The sequence below is a fragment of the Aedes aegypti genome, chromosome 2 (assembly GCF_002204515.2).
Source record: "Aedes aegypti strain LVP_AGWG chromosome 2, AaegL5.0 Primary Assembly, whole genome shotgun sequence".
Lineage (NCBI taxonomy): Eukaryota > Metazoa > Arthropoda > Insecta > Diptera > Culicidae > Aedes > Aedes aegypti.
This window is the reverse complement of record NC_035108.1, coordinates 256,097,761-256,122,639: the sequence shown is the minus strand read 5'-3', so window position 1 is coordinate 256,122,639 and position 24,879 is coordinate 256,097,761. Positions and strand designations below refer to the sequence as shown.

The 24,879-nt window shown below is 40.0% G+C and overlaps 2 protein-coding genes across 7 annotated transcripts in view; both read left to right on the top strand.

Moving 5' to 3' along the window:
• LOC5578372 (monocarboxylate transporter 10) overlaps positions 1-8,195 on the top strand; it is a 78,919-nt gene extending 70,724 nt beyond the window's left edge. Inside the window, exons 4-5 of the mRNA XM_021844828.1 lie at positions 554-622; positions 7,662-8,195. Coding sequence (XP_021700520.1) covers positions 554-622; positions 7,662-7,687 — 95 coding nt within the window. The 3' untranslated portion in view covers positions 7,688-8,195. The remainder of the gene's footprint in view (positions 1-553; positions 623-7,661) is intronic.
• A 7,936-nt stretch (positions 8,196-16,131) lies between these two features.
• Positions 16,132-24,879, top strand: part of LOC5564177 (arf-GAP domain and FG repeat-containing protein 1) — a 195,154-nt gene continuing 186,406 nt past the window's right edge. For 2 of the 6 annotated variants that reach the window (XR_002500497.1, XM_021844821.1), the window contains exons 1-3: positions 16,132-16,216; positions 16,346-16,554; positions 21,447-21,691. Coding sequence is in view for 5 of the 6 variants with exons in the window: in XM_021844821.1 (XP_021700513.1) it covers positions 16,150-16,216; positions 16,346-16,554; positions 21,447-21,691 (521 nt within the window). In the remaining variant the exon portion in view is untranslated. Of the gene's footprint in view, positions 16,555-21,201; positions 21,692-24,879 lie in introns of all 6 variants that reach the window. The other 4 variants (XM_021844827.1, XM_021844823.1, XM_021844822.1 and 1 more) reach the window with 4 other exon arrangements.

Below are 24,879 nucleotides of genomic sequence, written 5' to 3'. Positions count from 1 at the left end.
TGGTTGAACGATTTCAATTGATGATTTGACTGTTCCATTAATAATTATCATGAGCTGTCCGTAATTCGAATCAAAGCGTCCGGAATATGAGGCAAAAGTGAGGGAGCGTCCGGAATAAGAATCATGAAAAGGCCACACGTTTTGATTTATTTAAAATTATTCAAGTTGCGGACGCGTATTCTTTACCCACCATCCGAAAGTTAAGGGCTTCCGACGCTCGATAACGCTAAAAAATCATACAGAATGTTTTATTTTGTATGATCCAAGCTGGGTTATACTTCACTGAGGCCTTAAGTGTCCGTAATATGAATCAAAACGGTATATTGTTTATCAGTGTCAATAGAAACGATTTTTGATGAATAAATTTATTAAAAACTACTTTCGGCTAGTAAAAAAATGTGCAGAGAGAAGAGACACCATGCCCGTGTTAGATTTACTTAAAAATATTAATAAATCAACGATTTATAGGATTTTTATCAAAGTACGAGTTACAATACGAGTTTTTTTTTAAACAGTTTATTCATTGTCTTAATTACAATTATTTTTTTTTCAGAAAACCCTACCGCTGGCAAGATCAACGGGCACGTCCGGGAGGATCGCCGGGCAACGCTCGCTAGCTCAGGTATAGATATAAAATCCCCTCTGCTTTCTAAGGTAGCCGTGTCCTCGCTGGTGCTTGAATCATACATTTCCGGCTATCCCGAAACTCATCGCCAACGAAAATACAGCTATAGCTATCTGTAGATTTCTCGCTTCAGCACATGTACTAACAACGTGCTTATGTCGTTCTAATCATTCATCGTCCACTTGTACATATAGGCTTATGATTTATTCCCAAGCGCACATTGGAACTCACTCGAATTCATACGATCTATTTAGCTAATAATCAGCACGCTGCTAAAATGTGATTCTCTAGTTGCTAGTGTTAATGTAATGCGTGTTGTGAATATTATGAAAAATTTGATCGCTCTTTTGCTTAGTGAGCACGGCTTTTGAAATGAAGGCCCTATGATTTGATGACGCATAACTGTTCGTAGTAGAATCTCTGTAAAATTCTTAAGAAGATAGTCAAACGAAATGTAGCTGTAAAACTAGAACAAACATTCCACTGCCATTATTCCAATTGTTCAATCCCGCCAATTCTATATTTTGTATATTACATGTAGAAAATACTCGAATTATTATTTAAATGATTGTGATATAAATTTAGAAATCTGCTCACGTGCCTTATCTGGGTGCGTTCAGTGATGTGTAGAACATTCTTTCCTCCTAAGAACTGTTATCAGTATATTAACGTTTGTTGTCTTGACCATACTCAAAGATGAAGCAATAAACCAAATATTAATTTGGCAGAAGTCAGTTGGATGGCAATTGATACCGACGACACCAGAAATGAACTTCTACTGGCAATAAATTATTGATAAAGATTAATGTTGCAGTTTTTTTTCGGTCACATAAGAAAGGAACAAAACCACTGATGGCACAACATGAATAATTTGCAATTTGTTCATCGTTGGATTTGAGTTTTTCGTGATGTTATGCAAATTTCTGCCTTACAAAATACAATAATAGGGCATTGTGTAAACTCATAGCTTCAATGCTTTTCATTATGATGAAATAATGACCATTCACTTCATTTCATCAAATAAATTCATGAATGGCAAAGACGTAGCTTTACGTTGAAGCTGATTGTATTTTATAGAGCTATACACAAAAGTTTGGGATCTCCCCTAAAAACATAGCAAAGTGTTTAATCCATAACTCTTTGATTATATGTTCAATCAACTTTCTAGCGCTCATTCGAAAGCCAATAATTCAATCTTACTTTCTGGTTATTTTGACAACGACATTTTTTTAATTTCGTTTCTATTTTTTTCTTATGGCTGTGATATTTTTCAAAAATTACACTGAAAAACATGGCTAATGGCTCAATTGGAAATGTGTCTAACGTTAGGATATTGCCTTAATTTCTTAATATAAATTCGTTAATGTTGCTAAGTGCTATTTTGCTAATGCTTTTAATTCCTTTTAAATTTTGATGAAGTTTTCAAAAATTCTGAGTTGGAGATAAGAAAGTATCAGCATACTTCCTGCATTTTACCACATATAGTAATACTTCGAATCGATGTCAATTATGAGGACTGAGTTTTATTATTGTTAGTGCAGACAAAATTAAGAACGAACACATGTTTCGCTAAACTACAAAGCGCTCGCCAGTCCAGCAACGCGACAAAAAATAAATGAAAATTTATATAGGGTGCAGCATCACTTGGGCACTTCTATGATTCATTTTGGCAGGGAGGTTTTTTTCTCGGCTGAATTGTCTTAAACTTTTTAATAAGAAACTCTTCAGTATGACGCATAATGTTACCCAAATATGAGCTCTGAAGCTTTCAAAAAACCCCACTGCAGAAGTGAATCAAGAGTGCCAATAATAGGTTCCAACACCCAAAATGTTAGGTAAAGTCAATCAAATTCATACAAATTAATGTAAAAAATGCACCATTTTAAATAAAAGATCAATGTTACTCCGCTGATCAATGGTATTCTGATTTACGGTAATTGCAAATTCTCTAATCACCTGTTCCAAACATACTTGTACATTCCAATCAAATGTTTCATCTGTGCTTTCTCGGTCAGTTTACTCACTAGAATAGTAACGTAAATCAGGCACTACTGGTGCATTGTTTTGACGAAACATATGATCTGAATGCTGAGCTGATAAAGCCATCTGCGTCTGATTTGTTCGCAATAAAATCCTACTGCCCTAACATTGACTGACATCTGACTTGTTCTCTATATATACATCTGTTACAAGCCTATCAGGATGACTGACGTTATTAGCACCCAAGCTTCTTTTGAACGTGCATACAGTTTCCAATTCATTGCATTAGGACCGCATTGGTACAAATTCTAAGCAACCCAGAACTAAAAGAATATGTAATTCATACATTTTTGATTGGCAAATAAGGTCCTAAGACCCTGTCCCAATTTTAGTACTAAACGCATAAGTTTAAACCAGAAACATATATCTACTAAACTTTCAAATGTTTTTTGTTGATTCAAGTCAAAATAATTCAAATTCGGTTTTTGAGATTTTGTCACACCTTTTTGGTTTAAACTCTAATATTGGGTATATTTTTTCCGTGTTTCTTTTGCAATGTCAGATAGGAACTACCCTAGCGTTAAAAAGTCAAACCCATGAGGTGTTTTTGCCGACTTAGTGAACGTCAAAAATAATTAAAAGTGTCAAGGTTCAAATTTGGACCCATTTTGAAATATGATATAGTCGCTTTTGGTTGGTTAATGGCTGGGCATGGCGTACCATTGGTACCTCGCGTACCTGAAGGAATAAAATAGACCCCTTTGTGCGGTCCTTAGCCTCTTGCCCAGCAACTCCTATCCCTACCTCCTCGCGGTACTGGCCGGGATACGAGTAACCTTAGGGAAGATCGGGTAACCAACCCCCGGTGGGAACTTTGGTCGTATGCTGACAGGGAAGGGGGGGGTTTGCTTTTGCTCTTGCTTCTGCAAACCTTGAGCGTCTGTACTCCATGTTAGGAGCGGCTCACAACAGCGTCTGTTCCCCATGTCAGGGGCGGCTGATCATCGTCCGAGTGCCAGAGAAGGACTCTAAGCTAAACTGCGCACTATGGTCCTCCGAACATTTAGGGGGAATGGTCCTCCGGAAATCTAGGGGGTTGGTGTCAGGCCCTGCAAGCCAGCCGTAAAAAATCAAGCAACGAATAATCAACGAGAGAATACGAACCGGGACAATCGGCGAAGACCACAGCGACGTAAAGGGACTAGCGATTGGAAGCTCGGTACGTGGAACTGTAAGTCTCTCAACTTCATCGGGAGCACACGCATACTCGCCGACGTGCTGAAGGACCGTGGATTCGGCATCGTAGCGTTGCAGGAAGTGTGTTGGAAGGGATCAATGGTGCGAACGTTTAGAGGTAACCATACCATCTACCAGAGCTGCGGCAATACACATGAGCTGGGAACAGCTTTTATAGTGATGGGTGATATGCAGAGGCGCGTGATCGGGTGGTGGCCGATCAATGAGAGAATGTGCAAGTTGAGGATCAAAGGCCGGTTCTTCAACTTCAGCATAATAAACGTGCACAGCCCTCACTCCGGAAGCACTGATGATGATAAAGACGCTTTTTACGCGCAGCTCGAACGCGAGTACGACAGCTGCCCAAGCCACGACGTCAAAATCATCATAGGAGATCTAAACGCTCAGGTTGGCCAGGAGGAGGAATTCAGACCGACGATTGGAAAGTTCAGCGCCCATCGGCTGACGAACGAAAACGGCCTACGACTAATTGATTTTGCCGCCTCCAAAAATATAACCATTCGTAGCACCTACTTCCAGCACAGCCTTCCGTACCGATACACCTGGAGATCACCAGAGCAGACAGAATCGCAAATCGACCACGTTCTGATTGATGGTCGGCACTTCTCCGACATTATCGACGTCAGGACCTATCGTGGCGCTAAGATCGACTCTGACCACTATCTGGTGATGGTCAAACTGCGCCCAAAACTCTCCGTCGTTAACAACGTACGGTACCGACGGCCGCCCCGGTATGACCTAGAGCGGCTCAAGCAACCGGATGTCGCAGCGGCTTACGCGCAGCAACTCGAGGCTGCATTACCGGAAGAGGGTGAGCTGGATGAAGCCCCTCTTGAGGACTGCTGGAGAACAGTAAAAGCAGCCATCAACGATGCAGCTGAGAGCAACGTCGGGTACGTAGGACGGAGTCGACGGAACGGTTGGTTCGACGAGGAGTGCCAGGAGGTTTTGAAGGAGAAGAATGCAGCGCGGGCGGTCATGCTGCAGCAAGGGACCCGGCAGAACGTGGAACGCTATAAACGGAAACGGCAACAGCAGACCCGCCTCTTTCGGGAGAAAAAACGCCGCCTGGAGGAGACGGAGTGCGAGGAGATGGAACAGCTGTGCCGGTCTCAGGAAACGCGTAGGTTATATCAGAAGCTCAACGCATCCCGCAACGGCTTCGTGCCGCGAGCCGAGATGTGCAGGGATATGGATGGGAGCATTCTGACGGACGAGCGCGAGGTGATCGAAAGGTGGAAGCAGCACTTCGACGAGCACCTGAATGGTGCTGAGAGCACAGGCAATGAAGGACGGGACAACGGAGGAAATGCCTTCGTCAGTACTGTGGAAGATGGAAACCAACCAGCCCCCACTTTGAGGGAGGTTAAGGATGCCATTCACCAGCTCAAGAACAATAAAGCTGCTGGTAAGGATGGTATCGGAGCTGAACTCATAAAGATGGGTCCGGAAAGGCTGGCCATTTGTCTGCACCGGCTGATAGGCACAATCTGGGAAACAGAACAGCTACCGGAGGAGTGGAAGGAAGGGGTAATCTGCCCTATCTACAAGAAAGGCGACAAGCCATTCTAAATGCGGCCTACAAAGTATTATCCCAGATCATCTTCCGTCGTCTGTCACCTGTAGTAAACGAGTTAGTGGGAAGTTATCAAGCCGGCTTCGTTGACGGCCGATCGACAACGGACCAGATCTTTACTGTACGGCAAATCCTCCAAAAATGTCGTGAATACCAGGTCCCAACGCATCACCTTTTCATTGATTTCAAGGCGGCATACGACAGTATCGACCGCGTAGAGCTATGGAAAATCATGGACGAGAACAGCTTTCCCGGGAAGCTCACGAGACTGATAAGAGCGACGATGGAAGGTGTGCAAAATTGTGTAAAGGTTTCAGGCGAACACTCCAGTTCGTTTGGATCCCACCGGGGACTACGACAAGGTGATGGACTTTCGTGCCTGTTGTTCAATATTGCGCTAGAAGGTGTTATGCGGAGAGCCGGGCTTAACAGCCGGGGTACGATTTTTACGAGATCCAGTCAATTTGTTTGCTTCGCGGATGATATGGACATCGTCGGCCGAACATTTGAAAAGGTGGCAGACGTGTACACCCGCCTGAAACGCGAGGCAGCAAAAGTTGGACTGGTGGTGAATGCGGCCAAGACAAAGTACATGCTATTTGGTGGGGCCGAGCGCGACAGGGCTCGCCTAGGTAGCAGTGTTACGATAGACGGGGATACGTTCGAGGTGGTCGACGAGTTCGTCTACCTTGGATCCTTGCTGACGGCTGACAATAACGTTAGCCGTGAAATACGGAGGCGCATCATCAGTGGAAGTCGGGCCTACTATGGCCTCCAGAAGAAGCTGCGGTCAAAAAAGATTCACGCCCGCACCAAATGTACCATGTACAAATCGCTCATAAGGCCGGTAGTCCTCTACGGGCATGAAACGTGGACGATGCTCGAGGAGGACCTGCACGCACTTGGAGTCTTCGAACGTCGGGTGCTTAGGACGATCTTCGGCGGTGTGCAGGAGAACGGTGTGTGGCGACGAAGGATGAACCACGAGCTCGCCCAACTCTACGGCGAACCCAGTATCCAGAAGGTGGCCAAAGCTGGAAGGATACGATGGGCAGGGCATGTTGCAAGAATGCCGGACAGCAACCCTGCAAAGATGGTGTTCGCTTCGGATCCGGTTGGTACAAGAAGGCGTGGAGCGCAGCGAGCTAGGTGGGCGGATCAAGTGCGTATCGATTTGGCGAGCGTGGGGCAGAACCGAGGATGGAGAGATGCGGCCACGAACCGAGTATTGTGGCGTGAAATTGTTGATTCAGTGTTATCTGTGTAGATGTTAACTAAATAAATGAAATGAAATAGTCGCTATTTAAGCGGGAAAAAATGCCAAATATGTAGCGAGAATACGATTTATCGTATTATTTAATAAAGACAAGATTTTATAAAAATTTCTAGGTCCCTATTGAAAGACTAGAAAAAATAGAACTTCTGAATGTGATAATGATATTCATTAGGATCTTGGTTAGGATCATGATATAGTTTCCATCTTCTTCTTCTTCTTGGCATTAACGTTCTCAGTGTTCTTATGAGCATTTCCACAGTAACTGAGAGTTTTCTTTGCCAAAGTTGCCATTTTCGCATTTGTATATCGTGTGGCAGGTACGATGAGTATGCCCAGGGAAGTCAAGGAAATGTCCATTACGAAAAGATCCTGGACCGACCGGGATTCGAACCCAGACACCTCCAGCATGGCTTTGCTTAGTAGCCGTGGACTCTAAGCACTCGGCTAAGGAAGGCCTCAGTATAGTTTCCATATAGTTTCCATGCTAAGGGCTAATTTGAATGATGAATCAAATACTTTGGCTCTTATAGCAAAACTTTTTATCATATTTAAATTTACCCATAATATCTTTAGACACTTCACCTTACCTTGACCATATTAACTTTACCCGTTGTATTTTATTTTGCATGTCAAGCATCCGCAACGAATATTCACATATGTCATTTCGCACATTCTAATGGAAATGTGTAACAAAGCCCGTGATTGATATTTTCCAATACTTCAAAGTTTCAAATAGGGAAAATTTAATTATAAACATATCGTCACGACAATTGCCTAAAGAAGTCTAGTAAAATCTAGGTTTTGTTTGTATGCTTTAATAAATTTTCGCTTTAATTTTAACCTAATAGTTTTATTCTAAACACCCCGCTTCGCCGCTTCAATGAGTAGTTTGTAAAAAAAATCTCTAATGAAAATCATCACTAACTGTTCTATTGCCAATTTTTCAGAATCACTTACCGCAGGAATAAATTGAATGTATAGAAGGCTCTTTTCTTGAATGGATCACACGCAAACAGAATTGATAGTATCGATACAGGAACCGCAAAACAATGACGTATGTATCAGCGTGGATTTAGTGTATACCTAGTTTGAATTGTGTTGAAAACTGAAAATGTGTAGCGTTGAGTTGAAATCGTAGAGTAGCATAATCAATCGAGAGGTAGCCAAAATAAAGTCTAATTTGTTATAGACTATAAATAACCCCTTCGCTGCAGAAGCCTTTTCTTATGCATGAGTGCCCATGGGGCAGCCATCAAGAGAACTACAATAATATCATATATAATAATACTGGATTAGTTAGCGTTGACTCAGTAATTGCATTTCAATTTTTGCCATTTGAAACGTGTGTGTATACAGCGAATGATTTTAGAGGGTTGTACAATATTTATGTTTTAATAAATAGACCACTGTCGATTGAATCTTGTATATATTATGTTGAGAAAAGTAAGCTAGAATTGGAAATTATAACACATATTTCAAATGCTCTAACAATTTTTTATTTGAAAGAAAGCCTTTATTACCATCAATGATTGGTTAGTTCTGTTATAAAAACATCTTTTTATAAAAAAAACAAAAAAATCAACTAAATTTCTCAGTTAATTGAAATGTACCAATTACGGTCTAAGCAAACTTTAAGTATAGTAGGTATAGCAGGTGTGCTACAAAGATTAATCCTATGTTCACTCCCGTGCAAAAGTTTTGGTTAACCCCCTAGAAACCATAAAAAAGTGTTTTAATAATATCTCTGGGAATTCACGTCTAATTCAAAGTCACTATGGTTCATTCGAAAAGCAATGAGTTAAACTTACTTCGTGAGTATGTTCACAAAAATAGACGGGGTTGGTGGTCTAATGGCTACCGCTTCTACTTCATAAGCAGAAGGTCATGGATTCAATCCCAGGCCCGTCCTTTTCTTCGTACTTTGTAGTTGTATCTTTCACTTGCCTCTGTCTACCACACTTAGTAATATACACCTCAGGGGCAAAACGACATTTTGGGGTTTCTTTGATTAGTTTTGAAAAGTTGGGACATTTTCCGTGAATTTTTCTTTGTCATATCGTATTTTGAGGATACTTACTATCAGTTCCTGATGAAAACTTCTTCCCAATCTCTTCGCAAATAGCCTAAAAGAGCACCGTGGGTCGTTTTGCCTGAAGGGTGCATATTATCCCAGATTCCCTTATATTACAGTTGATGTATCTATCACAGTTCATAGCATTTGCTTGAACCCGAGACGGAAAGAAAAAAACCGTTTCCCTACGCTTCCATTCGTTATAGCATGCCTTCATTTACGCCTGATACATAGGCAGTCTATGTTCACTCCCGTGCAAAAGTTTTGGTTGACCCCCTAGAAACCATAAAAAGTGTTTTAATAATATCTCTGGGATTACACGTCTAATTCAAAGTCACTATGGTTCATTCGAAAGGCAATGAGTTAAACTTACTTCGTGAGTATGTTCACAAAAATAGACGGGGTTGGTGGTCTAATGGCTACCGCTTCTACTTCATAAGCAGAAGGTCATGGATTCAATCCCAGGCCCTTCCCTTTCCTCGTACTTTGTAGTTGTATCTTTCACTTGCCTCTATCTACCACTCTTAGTAATATACACCTCAGGGGCAAAACGACATTTTGGGGTTTCTTTGATTAGTTTTGAAAAGTTGGGACATTTTCCGTGAATTTTTCTTTGTCATATCGTATTTTGAGGATACTTACTATCAGTTCCTGATGAAAACTTCTTCCCAATCTCTTCGCAAATAGCCTAAAAGAGCACCGTGGGTCGTTTTGCCTCAAGGGTGCATATTATCCCAGATTCCCTTATATTACAGTTGATGTATCTATCACAGTTCATAGCATTTGCTAGATCCCGAGACGGAAAGAAATATACAGTTTCCCTACGCTTCCATTCGTTATAGCATACCTTCATTTACGCCTGATGCATAGGCAGTCTATGTTCACTCCCGTGCCAAAATTTTGGTTGACCCCCTAGAAACCATAAAAAAGTGTTTTAATAATATCTCTGGGATTACACGTCTAATTGAAAGTCTGTATAGTTCATTCGAAAGGCAATGAGTTAATCTTACTTCGTGAGTATGTTCACAAAAATAGACGGGGTTGGTGGTCTAATGGCTACCGCTTCTACTTCATAAGCAGAAGGTCATGGATTCAATCCCAGGCCCGTCCCTTTCCTCGTACTTTGTAGTTGTATCTTTCACTTGCCTCTATCTACCACTCTTAGTAATATACACCTCAGGGGCAAAACGACATTTTGGGGTTTCTTTGATTAGTTTTGAAAAGTTGGGACATTTTCCGTGAATTTTTCCTTGTCATATCGTATTTTGAGGATACTTACTATCAGTTCCTCCCGTATCGGTACACCTGGAGATCACCTCAGCAGACAGAATCGCAAATCGACCACGTTTTGATCGATGGACGGCACTTCTACGACATAACCGACGTCAGAACCTATCGTGGCGCTAACATTGACTCCGACTACTACCTGGTGATGGTGAAACTGCGCCCAAAACTATCCGTCATCAATGATGTACGGTACCGACGCCCACCCCGGTACAATCTCGAGCGGCTGAAACAACCGGATGTCGCCAATGCGTACGCGCAGCATCTTAAGGCAGCGTTGCCGGATGAGGGCGAGCTCGATAGGGCCCCTCTTGAGGACTGCTGGAGGACAGTCAAAGCAGCCATTAACGACGCTGCCGAAAGCATTGTCGGATATGTGGAACGGAGCTCAAGAAACAATTGGTTCGACGAGGAGTGCCAGGAGGTTTTAGAGGAGAAGAATGCAGCGCGGGCTGCAATGCTGCAGCATGGTACGCGGCAAAACGTGGAACGATACAGACTGAAGCGGAAACAGCAAACCCGCCTATTCCGGGATAAAAAGCGCCGCCTGGAAGAGGGGGAATGCTAAGAGATGGAGTTGCTGTACCGTTCTCAAGAAACGCGGAAGTTCTATCAGAAGCTCAACACATCCCGCAAAGGCTTCGTGCTGCGAGCTGAGATGTGCCGGGATAAGGATGGGAGCATCTTGACGGACGGACGCGAGGTGATCGAAAGGTGGAAGTAGCACTACGATGAACACCTGAATGGCGCAGAGAACACAGGCACAGAAGGTCAGGACAACGAAGGCGATGGCTACGTCAGCACAGCGGACAGCGGAAACCAACCAGCTCTCACGATGGGGGAAGTTAAGGATGCCATTCAACAGCTCAAGAACAACAAGGCCACTGGCAAGGACGGTATCGGAGCCGAACTCATCAAGATGGGCCCAGACAGGTTGGCCGCTTGTCTGCATCGGCTGATAGTCAGAATCTGGGAAACGGAACAACTACCGGAGGAGTGAAAGCAAGGCGTTATATGCCCTATCTACAAAAAGGGCGACAAACTGGAGTGTGAAAATTATCGTGCAATCACCATCCTAAACGCCGCCTACAAAGTGCTATCCCAAATTCTCTTCCGTCGTCTATCACCTATCACCTATCACCTATATATAGCAAACGAGTTCGTGGGAAGTTATCAAGCAGGTTTCATCGACGGCCGCTCGACAACGGACCAGATCTTTTTCGTGCGGCAAATCCTCCAGAAATGCCGGGAGTACCAGGGCCCTACACACCATTTGTTCATCGATTTCAAGGCGGCATACGATAGTATCGACCGCGTAGAGCTATGGAAAATCATGGACGAGAACAGTTTTCCCGGGAAGCTCACAAGATTGATCAGAGCAACGATGAACGGTGTGCAAAACTGCGTGAAGATCTCGGATGAACACTCCAGTTCGTTCGAGTCTCGGCGGGGACTACGACAGGGCGATGGACTTTCGTGCCTGTTGTTCAATATTGCGCTTGAAGATGTTATGCGGAGAGCCGGACTTAACAGTCGAAGCACGATTTTCACGAGATCCGGACAATTTGTTTGCTTCGCGGACGACATGGATATTATTGGGAGAAAATTTGAAACGGAGGCAGATTTGTTCACCCGCCTAAAACGCGAAGCAACAAGAGTCGGGCTAATGGTGAATGCGTCGAAAACAAAGTACATGCTGGTTGGCGGAACTGAGCGTGACAGGACCCGCCTAGGAAGCAGTGTTACGATAGACGGAGATACCTTTGAGGTGGTGGACGAGTTCGTCTACCTCGGATCTTTGTTGACGGCTGACAACAATGTTAGTCGGGAAATACGAAGTCGCATCATCAGCGGAAGTCGTGCCTACTATGGGCTCCAGAAGAAATTGCGGTCAAGAAAGATTCACCCCCGCACCAAATGTACGATGTACAAAACGCTCTTAAGACCGGTAGTCCTCTACGGGCATGAGGCGTGGACTATGCTCGAGGAGGACTTGCAAGCTCTTGGGGTTTTCGAACGCCGAGTGCTAAGGACGATCTTCGGCGGCGTACAGGAGAACGGCGTGTGGCGGCGAAGGATGAACCACGAGCTCGCTCAACTCTACGGCGAACCCAGTATCGTGAAGGTAGCTAAAGCTGGAAGGATACGCTGGGCAGGGCATGTTGCAAGAATGCCGGACAACAACCCTGTAAAGATGGTGTTCGCTACGAATCCGGTCGGAACAAGAAGGCGTGGGGCGCAGCGAGCTAGGTGGATTGACCAGGTGCACCAGGACATGGAGAGCGTGGGTCACAGTCGAGGATGGAGAGAAGCGGCCATGAACCGAGTGAATTGGCGAATTATTGTTGGCGAGGCTTTATCAAGATAATTGATGTAAAGCCAAATAATGATGATGACTATCAGTTCCTGATGAAAACTTCTTCCCAATCTCTTCGCAAATAGCCTAAAAGAGCACCGTAGGTCGTTTTGCCTCAAGGATGCATATTATCCCAGATTCCCTTATATTACAGTTGATGTATCTATCACAGTTCATAGCATTTGCTAGAACCCGAGACGGAAAGAAATAAACCGTTTCCCTACGCTTCCATTCGTTATAGCATGCCTTGCATATTATCCCAGATTCCCTTATATTACAGTTGATGTATCTATCACAGTTCATAGCATTTGCTAGAACCCGAGACGGAAAGAAATAAACCGTTTCCCTACGCTTCCATTCGTTATAGCATGCCTTCATTTACGCCTGATACATAGGCAGTCTGCTACCAAACCAGCAAGCCTCTCTGCCATAAAAATTACCCCACCCTTTCACCCTTCCCGCATGAACTGGCGTTGACGCAGTGGTATATACGGTCAACCGTGGGAGCCAGTTGAATGCATCATCAATTCCTTCCCCTACCCCTCATTGGTCTGCATGCTGACGTGGCAGGCACCATTGTTGCCTAAAATAGAATATCAGCAGCACTCATACACTGAAGGTGCCAGTTAATCCCAAGCAGTCATTTGGTTGGTTCCTTGTGTAAGTGCAGCGGATCTGTCGATACTGTAAAAACATGGCTAATTTGCTCAACATTGAATCGACTAAAATCTTGAACCAGTATGGCATTAGATCCGTTATCTCATATTCTTTGAATAGCACTTGAGAAATTTTGGCAGAAAAATCTGAAAACCATTAAAAATCATTGAAACAGTCATTCAAGGCAAACATTTGAGATCACCCTTTAGTTTGATGCAAACATTAGGGATCATCTGAAATGCATGCAAATCATTTTTGTCCATATCTCTACAATTTGTTGAATGATTTCTATGAATTATTAAAATGTAAATAATGAGGCATATATGATAAGAATAAGATTTCAAAAATGTGGTGTTTCAAGTATATTATAGTGATCCCAAACTTTTGCACGATATACCATACTAAGGGTTCATGCACAAATTATGTCACACCTCAAAGGGGGGGGGGGTCAGGCCAAGTGTGACAAGCCTCATGTGACTCATACAAAAAGTGTGATGAGGGGGTCGAAAAAGTTGAAATTAAGCGTGACATAATTTGTGTACCATCCCTAAGGGGTGACCACAAGCTTCACGATGACGTGAATGACTGTTTTAATGATTTTAAATAGTATCAGGTATCAGAAGGCCGGCTCCAAAAGCACGTGCGTTCTAGACATTTCAGAAGACAAGAGGTCAGACTGATTGATCTAAAACTCTTCGCTTCATAATACGACGCACGTCCTCCTTTAGGAACAAACTTTACAGTAATATCACGACAGGATCTGGGAGTATAACCGGTAGCAAAACTGATAACAAGTAGCTTTTTCAAAACATGTTTGATAAAGTCAAATCCCTGCCGGAGCAGTACAGCATAAATCCCATCTGCTCCTGGAGATTTGAAAGCTGCAAAACTATTGAGTGCCCATTGAATCGATTCAATAGTTACGATACTGCGAGCCAAAGCCAGAGACTCATAACTACATAAAAAGACATTTGGTTCATCCGTAGATGCTATGTCCACATACCCGGGGAAGTATGTATTGAATAAACATTCTAAAACTTCTTTATCAGAAGAAGTCAAGTCACCATTAAGTAAGCGAATTTCGTTCAAATGGAAATCCTTAGGTTTTGCAAGGATTTTGATTTGCCGACTTACCTCACTCAAACTGGAAATATTTATGCAAAAGTTTTTTCAGCCGGATCGTTCAGCAGAATTAAGAGCCTTCTTGTAAGGCTTGCGAGCCAACTTGAACGACTGTTTTTATTTATTTATTTTTTTTATTTCTTTATTAGTATCATTCCAAACATAACATTTATTTCCTATATTTAGGTGTTCTGTGTTAGACAACACTGTGATCCTAATTTGGTAAAACAAATTGAAGATTTTATTAACATTTTGTTAATAACATATTACATTTCATTTGCCGTAGCAGTTCAGATTGTTTACAGGTGAGTTGATTTCACCTGCTTATAAGAGAAAAAAAACGCTTTGAATATACTCAACCTAACTTAACCTAAACATATAACGCATTAATCGTGGTAATAGAAGATTGCCAACGATTTTTGCTTGAAATTATTTATTATTTTATTTGACATTTGTTCCAATGTTTCAACATTTGATATTCTATGTAACTCATTGGTACTATACCAGGGAGGAAGCTTCAGAATCATTTTCAAAATTTTATTTTGAATTCTCTGCAGAGCTTTCTTCCTGGTATTACAACAGCTAGTCCATATTGGTACAGCATACAACATGGCTGGCCTGAAAATTTGTTTGAATATCAAATTTGAAACATTTTGTCCCCACAGGATTGTAACCAATTATACAATTAGGCATTCGAAGTTAGCTTCATCATATATGATGAGTTATAACCCTTGAGGATGTTGATGAACAATTTTTAGAAAAGTCACGCTACAATTTCAAATCTTCATTATAATACATCTTTGGTGAAAACACTGGATCCTCGAATAAGGGGCGTTCAAATGGCGGTTTGTCCAGGGCACCAGGGAGCCACGCTACGGCTACATAGACAACGACACGGTAATGCTTCCAGTGGATGATTTGCCCTTTGAATATCTGAAGAGCTGCGGTGGGTTGAATGTTGATGTTGAAAAATTTTGCTTTAGCGTGTCTGATGACCCTTTTGAAGTTATAAAATGAAGATTGCTAACGCTACAACCCGTACTCGTTACATTCAGGCAAGTGTGACAAGTGTGACGCACAAAACGTCTCGATTGCGCTCTGAAATATTTCTACTTAGACCTGCTTCAAGAGTTGTCAATGTTGATCGGAAATTAGTTTCAAATCATTTTGAATTTGTTCTAATTTTTACAATATAAAACAACAGTAACGTGTTCACAGAAAGTATAGCGCATGAGTGTGCAGATTTGATGCTTAATTTCAGATAAAAATTATTCAACCAACAAAATCTCCCCCTACAAAAGTGATTCATGCAGGTGCCCAAGTAGCTCTATACCCTATCACGAAAGCAGAAAGTGAGGGATGTGACAAGAATTCACAAACACAAGCATACGTGTATATGTGGTAGTGTGCACGGCATTCGTTTGGTCGCAACCCAATGAGAATATATACCAAGGTGTGGAAGAAGAAGCAATGGCTAAGTATTAGTATGAGAAAAAACGTAAACAAAAATAACTACGTCACTAATTTACACGGCTTCTTATGGGAGCTCACTCGCTTGTAGTTGTGAAACATGTTGCACCGTACACGGATGTCACGCACACTAAATGTCTTTTCCACACCTCGATATATATTCTCATTGGTCGCAACCTGCTAACCGATTTTTGGGGTCGATCATATGTCACGTAACGATTGTCTGCCGTAATATAACATGAGCATAAAATGAAAATATTTTGCCTGCTCTATTTAAATAACATTTGGATGATTGTGCCTATATAACTTTTAATATATCTTGTTTATTCCGTAGGCTCTGAGTGTTTAATTTTGACTAGTATTTTAAACAGAATTTGTATTCAAAAATGTTTGCTACGTATTTCATGGTTGGCCTACAGTGTCGGTCGTCGCTCGTGCTGGATTCGGTTTTCACTCTTCATGTGATTTCTGATGAATGGTGCTGTCGCAGTCTCCGTTTCGCTTCGCATTCGTCATTCTGTGTGCAGTGTTCTTCGGTCGTGGTTGGTCGCGTTTTTGTTATTGTCCCTCCCCTCTCGAGAGCGGTTTTCCGCCTGCTGTGTGTGGATTAAATTAATGTTTGCTATTAGTGCGCAATCAGCGCAGAGTTTTATATTGTTTCTCTCTCATAGTGGAAGCGTGTTCAACGACGGTCCTTGAGAATCCTTTTTGTACAGCTGTAATAGAAAATACGCAGTGTTGTGTTGATCCGTCCTTCCGGTTGTCTCTCGGTAGTTCCGGAGGTCATCCTCGTACTTCGTCGCCGTGTGCAAAACTTTCGGTGCAAAGTGCCATCAGTTGGAACGGTTCGTTTTATGTCTCATATAGCCGTATATTGAAGGTAGTGTAACTTACGGTGTATGAAATAGTTGATCCAAGTAGTCTTGCCTTTGTAAGAAGACGAGTGCTTGGATCATCAATAATATACATCTACGGCTACTAAGTGACGGTATGCCTAAATTGTGTGTGGGTAGCAAAGGCAGCAGTGATTCAAGGAAGTGGTTACTGCGATAAAAAATCGACGGTGGTTTTCTCTTTGCTTTACAATTCTGCCAATGTGTAGGTTTAACTGTGCGAAGTAGGCAACGACGAAATAAGTGAAAAAAATATATCGTATAGATTTTGTGTGTTTATGTTTTCGCGTTTTTGCGTTCGATTTGGTCGTCAAAATTTGCTGTCGTAAGGAAAAATGAGAAAGTATTCAGGTTATTAAAAATTACTTGTGTGCTCATCGTTTATCGAGCGAAGAAACACATTCGCACATTGGTCAGTCTTGTGAAGTGTGTAAAAGGAAGCTCAAAACTACGAATGCTTGTTTGTTTTGAAAGTGAATAATGCTTGAACCAATCGAAAAGACCTATCAAAAGCAGAACCAGTTGAAGATGGAATTAAGTTAGGCTGACCATAAGCCAACCAGATGAAAACGGGACAAATGAAAATATTAAACGGGACAATTTTAAAAGACATAGATTATGCAATTGTGCTACTTTTCCCCGAATTTCTGCTCCTCGAATGGCCCGTTTCTCCGAAGCCATTTTCCCGAATGATCCGTTATAATAGTCTTTACCCGAGCAGGCAAAAATAAGCAAAAAAAATTGATATGGGCGTACAAAAGTGATATTGACTCGAAAGATATAAGAGATAAAATATCCGAAAATAATTTACTCCTAAAATATTATAAGCATATCATATTTAGCTTTTATAAGATCTCACCAATATCAGCGAGCTATTCCTTAGATCTTCCAACATCAAATTTAGTTATGGCTCAGAAGTTCCAGATCTTTTATCTCTTATGTCAATCAAATCAATATCTCGATTTAATGGTTAGAACTTTGCTTCTGCTCTGGTAGTGAGATAGTGTTGAGTTCGAAAGATCGATAAGCTACTAAAGAAGGAGATATTTGATCATTCTCGACCAAATATATATTGCCAAAAATACATATTGTTCACCACCTTGAAATGCGAAAGGTTGTTACAATTATGAGTGTTTGAACTTTTCGGAGAACTGAGCTATTCGGGAAACGGAGTTTTCGGGGAACTAGCATTCGGAGAACTGGCGTTGGGGAGAACGACATTTGGGAAATCGCCATTAGAGGGAAAATAGCAGAACCAGATTATGCAATCCCAAGCTACATGTATATATGATTCAATAAAAATCACGTAAGAACCTTGAAGCGCATTCTTTGATTTACAAGAAGCAGCGTTTTTTAAGAATTTCCTAAAAAAAAAATCGTTACACTTTTCAATTTTTCAAATTCAAACGTATTTTTTCTAAAATTTCGTTACTTTATTGAAATATCCATTTTTAAACAGTTAATCCAATCAATTGTGTGTAGAAGTAAACACATAGTTGTTTTTTTTTTCATTCTAGGTATCATATGGATAATTATCTTATGAAGATCCGTATTTTGGAAATCCACCAAAATTTGGCATAAATATGAGTAAAGAAACGCAAAAAGTTAAGCAAAAGCATGTACGGATCAAGTTTAACTGTGTTTGAGCAACTAATAATTGCTTGGAAAATATTTGAGTAAAACAATAAACTCTGAAGTATTTCTAAAAACTGTTTATGTTGTTATTTCTATTTTTTTACTGGTGGTGAAGGGACGGACCTGGTGTAGTGGTTAGAACACACGCCTCTCACGCCGAGGACCTGGGATCGAATCCCATCCCCGAGACAGTCACTAAAAATTTTAGTGACGACTTTCTTCGGAAGGTAAGTAAAGCCGTTGGTCCCGAGGTGAACTAACCCAGGGCTAAAATTCTCGTTAATAAAGATAGAAAAAAAATAACTGGTGTTGAAAACTATGTGCCAAGTCTCCATTCCCTAAAATACGGGACTATTCGAGCAATTTCCATAAAACGACGGGACAGCCCGTCGAGGGGATGATAACGGTACTGTCCCGTTAAATACGGTACGTATGGTCAGCCTAAATTAAGTGGAATAATGGTTGTAATAAATTGAATTATGGACTCTTGTGTGCCAGTTTTGCTGCACATTCTGCTGTGGAGGTGTTTCTTGTTTTGTTACGTACGATTACATGTGTATATGTACGGTTGATGCAGACACTGATGTGTCACTCTGTGAATACACGTGAAAACATATGGGTTAGGCTGACTGTGTTAGTGCATCAGCGCTCGACGGCGGTGACAAACGAAAATACTGTATAACAGGGTGGCCAGATGTGTGGTACATTTGCCAAACCGGATCAGCTGATGGGGGGAAGGATCTCTTCAGTGAAATTTTGATAAATTTTTGAAAATTACTTGAAAGATTTTTTTTGAAAGTTACTTGAATGAAGTATATTTTATCGACTTCAGCTAATATTTTTACAAATGTCTGTTAACCGTTTAATCTTTCTTGACTTGAAATACAGTTGTACTATAGGTTTAATTGAATACAAATAAAAATACAAAATGTAATAATGTAGAAAAAATCTCCAAAGAATCAGAGCAGACTCAAAAGTCACTTCAAAACAAATTTTCTGAGGAATCTTCTTGACATTAGGCGGCATCCACAAATTACGTAACGCTCGGAGGGGGGGGAGGGGGTAAGCTTGAGCGTTACGACTCATACAAAATTTTGAAAATTTTCTTACAAAAAAGCGTTACGGGGGGGAGGGGGGAGTGGGTCAAAAATTTCCAATTTTAGCGTTACGTAATAAATGGATGCCGCCTTACGCCAGCTATTACTCTAGGATTTTCCTACTTTTTTTTCCGGCGAATCAAAAATTAATTCAGGCATCTGCTCAATATTTGCTTCAGGTATCACTCCTAAATCTTTTCACGATTTTTTTTCTATGAATTGCTTAAAAATGTTCGTTCAGGATACCTTCATAAATTGAATGAATTAACATCTCAAAAGATGTCTTCAGAAATCTTCTAGAGAAGAATGTGTCCAAAATTCTTTTCTAGAATTTCCTAAGTTTTCTCCAAGAAATCATTGTATATCCTCCAAATTGTTTTCGTCGAAACTTCTATAAAATTGACAGATCCGATGGATATGATTCCATGTGGCAAATGCTACAGGAAAGGAAAGAAACATCCGCGTTAGACAAAACATCGCAATGCTATCTCCTATAAGAATGAAGTGGAAAGGGAGCAAAACCGCGGCTTCTCCAAGGAGTTGCCAAAGATTTTTCATAAATTATTGCAAAAAATCCTGAAATAATCTAGGAGATATTATTCTTCAACAGAAATACTATAGTTTTCTATGACAAAAAAAAAAAACTGCTGCAGGATAATGAAAGGATTTGCTGCAGGATTTATGATAAAAAACCTCTGGGCCCTAGAAAAAGTCTTAAAGGATTCTTTTCATAAATTGCTAGAATAATTATCGGAAAAATCTCCAACCGATATTCTGGAGAAATTCTTGAAAATATCGGTCAGAATTTGTGAAGAAATGTGGATACAGTTAACTCGTTCCAGAAAATACTCCAGCAGTCCAATGCTTATACCTCCAAAACCTTTCACATGGATTCTTTCAAGGATTCTCCCAGAACTTTATCTAGAGATTCTTTCAGTAATTCTTTTATCAATTAAATGTATAAAATCGAGAAATATTTCTTAAGGTAATCCTAAAGAGATTTCCTTCAGAAATATTTCTCGAGTTTTTTTTACGATTTTTTTTATAAAAAAGTCATGGGAACATCTTTTAAGCATTCCAAGAAAATTCCTCGAAGGCTTTCTTGAGAAATTCTTGAAACGAAAATTCGGAGGTAATCCCAAAGATGTCCGTGGATGTTTTTTTTTGTAATTCTTGGAAGTTTTCCTGGAAAAGTTCTCCTTGAAAATTTTCAATTAATTTTTAAAGGAGGGGTTATTGGTATAAGAAATGGAAGCAATAAAAAGTATAGTGGGGGAGCGGGATCCCATTCTTGGCACTTTGGATTCACTTCGGCAGCTACTGAGCTCATATTTAGCTACAATTTGCGTCGTATTAAAGTGCTTCTTATTGCAAAGTTTCAGATATTGCTACAGTATTATTTTAGTTTCTTTATATACATTTTCATATGAACCTTCAACTTCTTCGGGTCACCTTCAAATCCTTATCAAAATAGCTAAACATTTAACAGAAACCTTTTTATCATCATAAGGATTGTAAATCAGATATTGAAGATAAAATTTTATTTTTTTTTTTATTTGAATTTGTACTGCTCTATTGTAGTATTTTCTGGTTCTTGTTTTTAATCTTTTTTTGCTTTTCGTAATATTTTATTTTAGGATTGCTGTGTTCTATTGATATACATAGTTTGATCTCACTTATTGATGCCTGTATATGCCAGAATATACATATTTCTATCTTGTAGAATTTACTAACAATAAAGTACGGGCAGTAAGACTGATCGTTTAAAAACTCATTCTAGGAATCAATCAATGTTCCTCATAAAAAGAGTGACTACGCGGTCCTTCTCTGAACTCGACGAAAGCATCCCATAGCGCTTTATTAGATAATTCAACACATTATTCCGTTTATCTCCATTGAAAGGTGCAGTGGCAGTAGGATACTGGATCAGTGTTTAAATTGCGTGTAGAAGAGTTTGATAACAGTTCGTTCCGAATACGAAAAAAGATTCCCTCGAAAGTGCGGTTTCAAGCGTTTCAATACACGGGTTGGCATAACCATAAAGGTGTGCAAAGTGGTAAAGCAAATCGCTTGGTCAAGGCGAAAATCGGATCGCATCGTCGAATAGCCAGCTATACGGTGTTTGTGTGACGAGAAATCGATTTTAGTGGATAACACCAGAGAGCGCGGAAGCGGCGCGCACAAACGGTTGCAAAATTTACAAATTACACAAATCATCATCGTCGGCGATGGCGGTGGTTCGCAAGAAACAGGATGATAAAGTGCTGAAAACCCTCCGGGAGCTGGTCTCCGTCGGAGGCAACAAGGAGTGCTTCGACTGCGGTCAGAAGGGGCCCACCTACATCAACATGACCATCGGTTCCTTCGTGTGTACGACCTGCTCCGGAATACTGTAAGTTGTACTTTCATTTTATATATTTTACTCAAATTTTTCATATCACAATTTAAATTGTAATGTTGTAGAGTTCAACTACTCACATGAAGGAACAAAGAAGCTCCAAACTTAGTACGAACCTATGTTTTCGAACACCTTCGGAAAGGATATAATTGTTTCCAGAATATTTTTGATAATATTAGTTGGACACAGAAATAAAATTGTCTCGAGAAAAGACGTTGATATATCATACCAGAGAAATCGGTTTCAAACTATTGTCATATCTTTCGTCTTTCTAGCCATGTACGGAAATAGTTGACACTTATCAGAAATTCAAAGTAAACTTTTCGGAGAATTCTTGGAGTCCAGCTATATGTCTAGTTTTGCCAAAGATCTTAACTGAAATCGTCCAAATATTTCGTGAAGAATCCGCAACGGATTGATCTAGCTAGATATTACTCCAAATTTTATTATTGAGTTTTTTTGGAATTCCTCCAGGAATTGCTAAACCAATTGGTCCTGATTTTTTTCCCAAATGTCGTCAGAATCCTCAGCAATTCCTGCAAATTATTTCTTAGGAATTTCGCTACAATTTCAACTGAAAAATCTTCCAGGGATTTTGAAGAAATGTTTCCATAAATATTCCATGGATCATATGTTCATGAATTTTCTTCTAAAACACAAGAAAATTACTTAATAAACCTTCCAGCCATTTTTGCAAATATTATTCAAAACATACAGTTCTGCTCGGTATAATAGCAGCGCATGTCTTTTATGATACCGTAAAACGGGGTAACTTTGATAGTTTTTTCGAAGAAAACTTGAATATTTATGCATGCTGTTTCAAAGAATTATAATTTATATTTTTAAAACAAGTACTGGCATCCTAGCTATCGATTGCAGTTGATAGATTGCCAAAAGATTTATTCTGAATGGATATATAATTTTTCATATAATCGAAAGTCGGTTTTCTGTTTTGGGGTAACTTTGATAATGGAGTATGAATCGAACAAAATTGAATGAATTACGGACATTTGTAGGGCATTGCATATTTCTAGGCGTTTAACGTTATATGGAAATTTCTGACTTAGATTACAAAAATGGTCCCAGTTTGTGAAAATGCTTTTCGCTAAGAGATTTGAGACCGTATTCAAGTTCTATGATAACTAGGCTGTCAAAGATAAGTGGCCAACTATTCAAAACTACATCAAATAGTGATCGTAGAACAGATTGTTTGTAAGCGTTTCGAAAATGCTAAAATTGTGTCAATTTTTAAAATCCGTATAAAAAGCCTCAAATGTTCTCGATTCAAATGAAAATAGCTCTTACATGAAGTGTCATACTAATATTCTTCAGTTTTGCATTCGTTTTGCGTAACCGATTAACAGAAATAATGATATTTCGTTTAGTATGTGGTGGGTTACGCACTATCAAAGTTACCCGCATTATCAAAGATACCCCGTTTTACGGTACATATGATAAATAGCCAATCAGCATGAAATCTTTTGTGTTCAGTAGATCACATTCACATGAGAGAGCCACGTTCATTTACTTTTCCGAATTGATTCAAAACATAAGAAAAGCAATTTATTTTTCTTATAATTTTAGCTCCCATACACCTAATCTACTCTACCAGGGTACCAGGGTACTCTTAATTTGGCCACTCTCATAAGCAATCAATGCGGTTGACCAATTTAGGAACAGAAGTTGAATATGTGGCTGAAACTGGTTATGGTGGCCTATATTGACCTACAAGATTTTCAATGCGAAAAAATGGTTTAAGCGCAGTTCTAATATGTGTAATACATAATAATTTTTATATAATTCCCATATAATTTTTAAAAACATTTCTTCTTAGGGTTTTGGTCAGGTGCTTTTCCGCAAGTATTTCTACAGAGCTACGAATATTCTAATGTAGTTATCAGAAGTGTCCCGTGGGGAATTTGATTATGTGTGCACTGATTTTCGCAAACCGTTAAATATAACTATGAATACGAAATTTGCATTTCAGTTTTAAAATGTATCTCAGTCAAAAAAAAATGGCTCATCTTGAAAAATAACTTCCATTACTGGACGCAATCTTCAAGTGTTTCGAAGTTAGTTTAAAGAATTTTGGTTGATACGATGCAAGCCAGAAAGACGTCCAATTTGAAACTAAACAATTAGAACATTTTTGATAAAACCCCGACCCCGTTTCGGGCCAAATTTCGTGGATTTTGAAGCTTCCGCGAAAATGCGAATTTCCATTATCTCTCGATGTTCTAAATGATAATTCTTGTTATTTACAGCTTGTTAATTGTATCACGATATGTTAGTTTTTGGATGATATTCAGCCCTGAGACATATCCTTCTACCATTCTTGATATTTCAATAGAATAAGCCAAATTTGAGTTCTTTCGAGTTCACCTAACATTAAGTTGTTTTACCCCACTACGGAGACTTCGAAAGCTTTTGCTGGGTAGTTATTTTTTTGCACTGAGTTGTTTTTTTCACTGTTATCAAAGGAGAACTACCTAACAATAGCTAAGTGTCAGTTTACCCAAATTTGAGTTATCCCACGGAAAAGCTGAATTGCGTCAAAAGAAGTCTGGGGCGATGCACCAATTAGACAAAGATCATTTTCAAGCAACTGCATACTACGAATGTCGCAAGTATTGGGAACTATAATGTATATTTTTATTTTACTAGTTTTAAATCTTCGACTGTGTAGTGCACCAAGTGCACCTTAGGACGAGACGTCACTGGTAATTTTACAATTTCAAGTTGAATCCTAGAGGAATCAATATTTTTTTCTGCAGAAATTTCATCACAGATTCTTCGAGTGATGATTTCAGATTTTCTACCTGTGATTCATTCAAGGATGATTCCAGAAATCCTTCCAAAAATCCTCCCAGTACAAGGCAAGGCAGAATAACTTTTTTTAATTTTAATTCACTTATTTTGTGACGAAATCAATTGGGTATCGAAATCTAACATTTTTTTCTGTAAGTTTTTCTTTGGTTAGATTTTACTGTGTGCATAGCTTACTTAATCGTCACTATCAACCGATTTCTCCACCATTCATCCATTCATACTGCAATTCTTTTAGAAAAACCTTCAAGCAATCCTACGAAAATTTCTCTAGGGATAACCACGTAGATTTTTATGCAATAAATAGTAAGCTATTTCCACAGGAATTACTTCTAGAATTCCTCCTGGATTCTGAA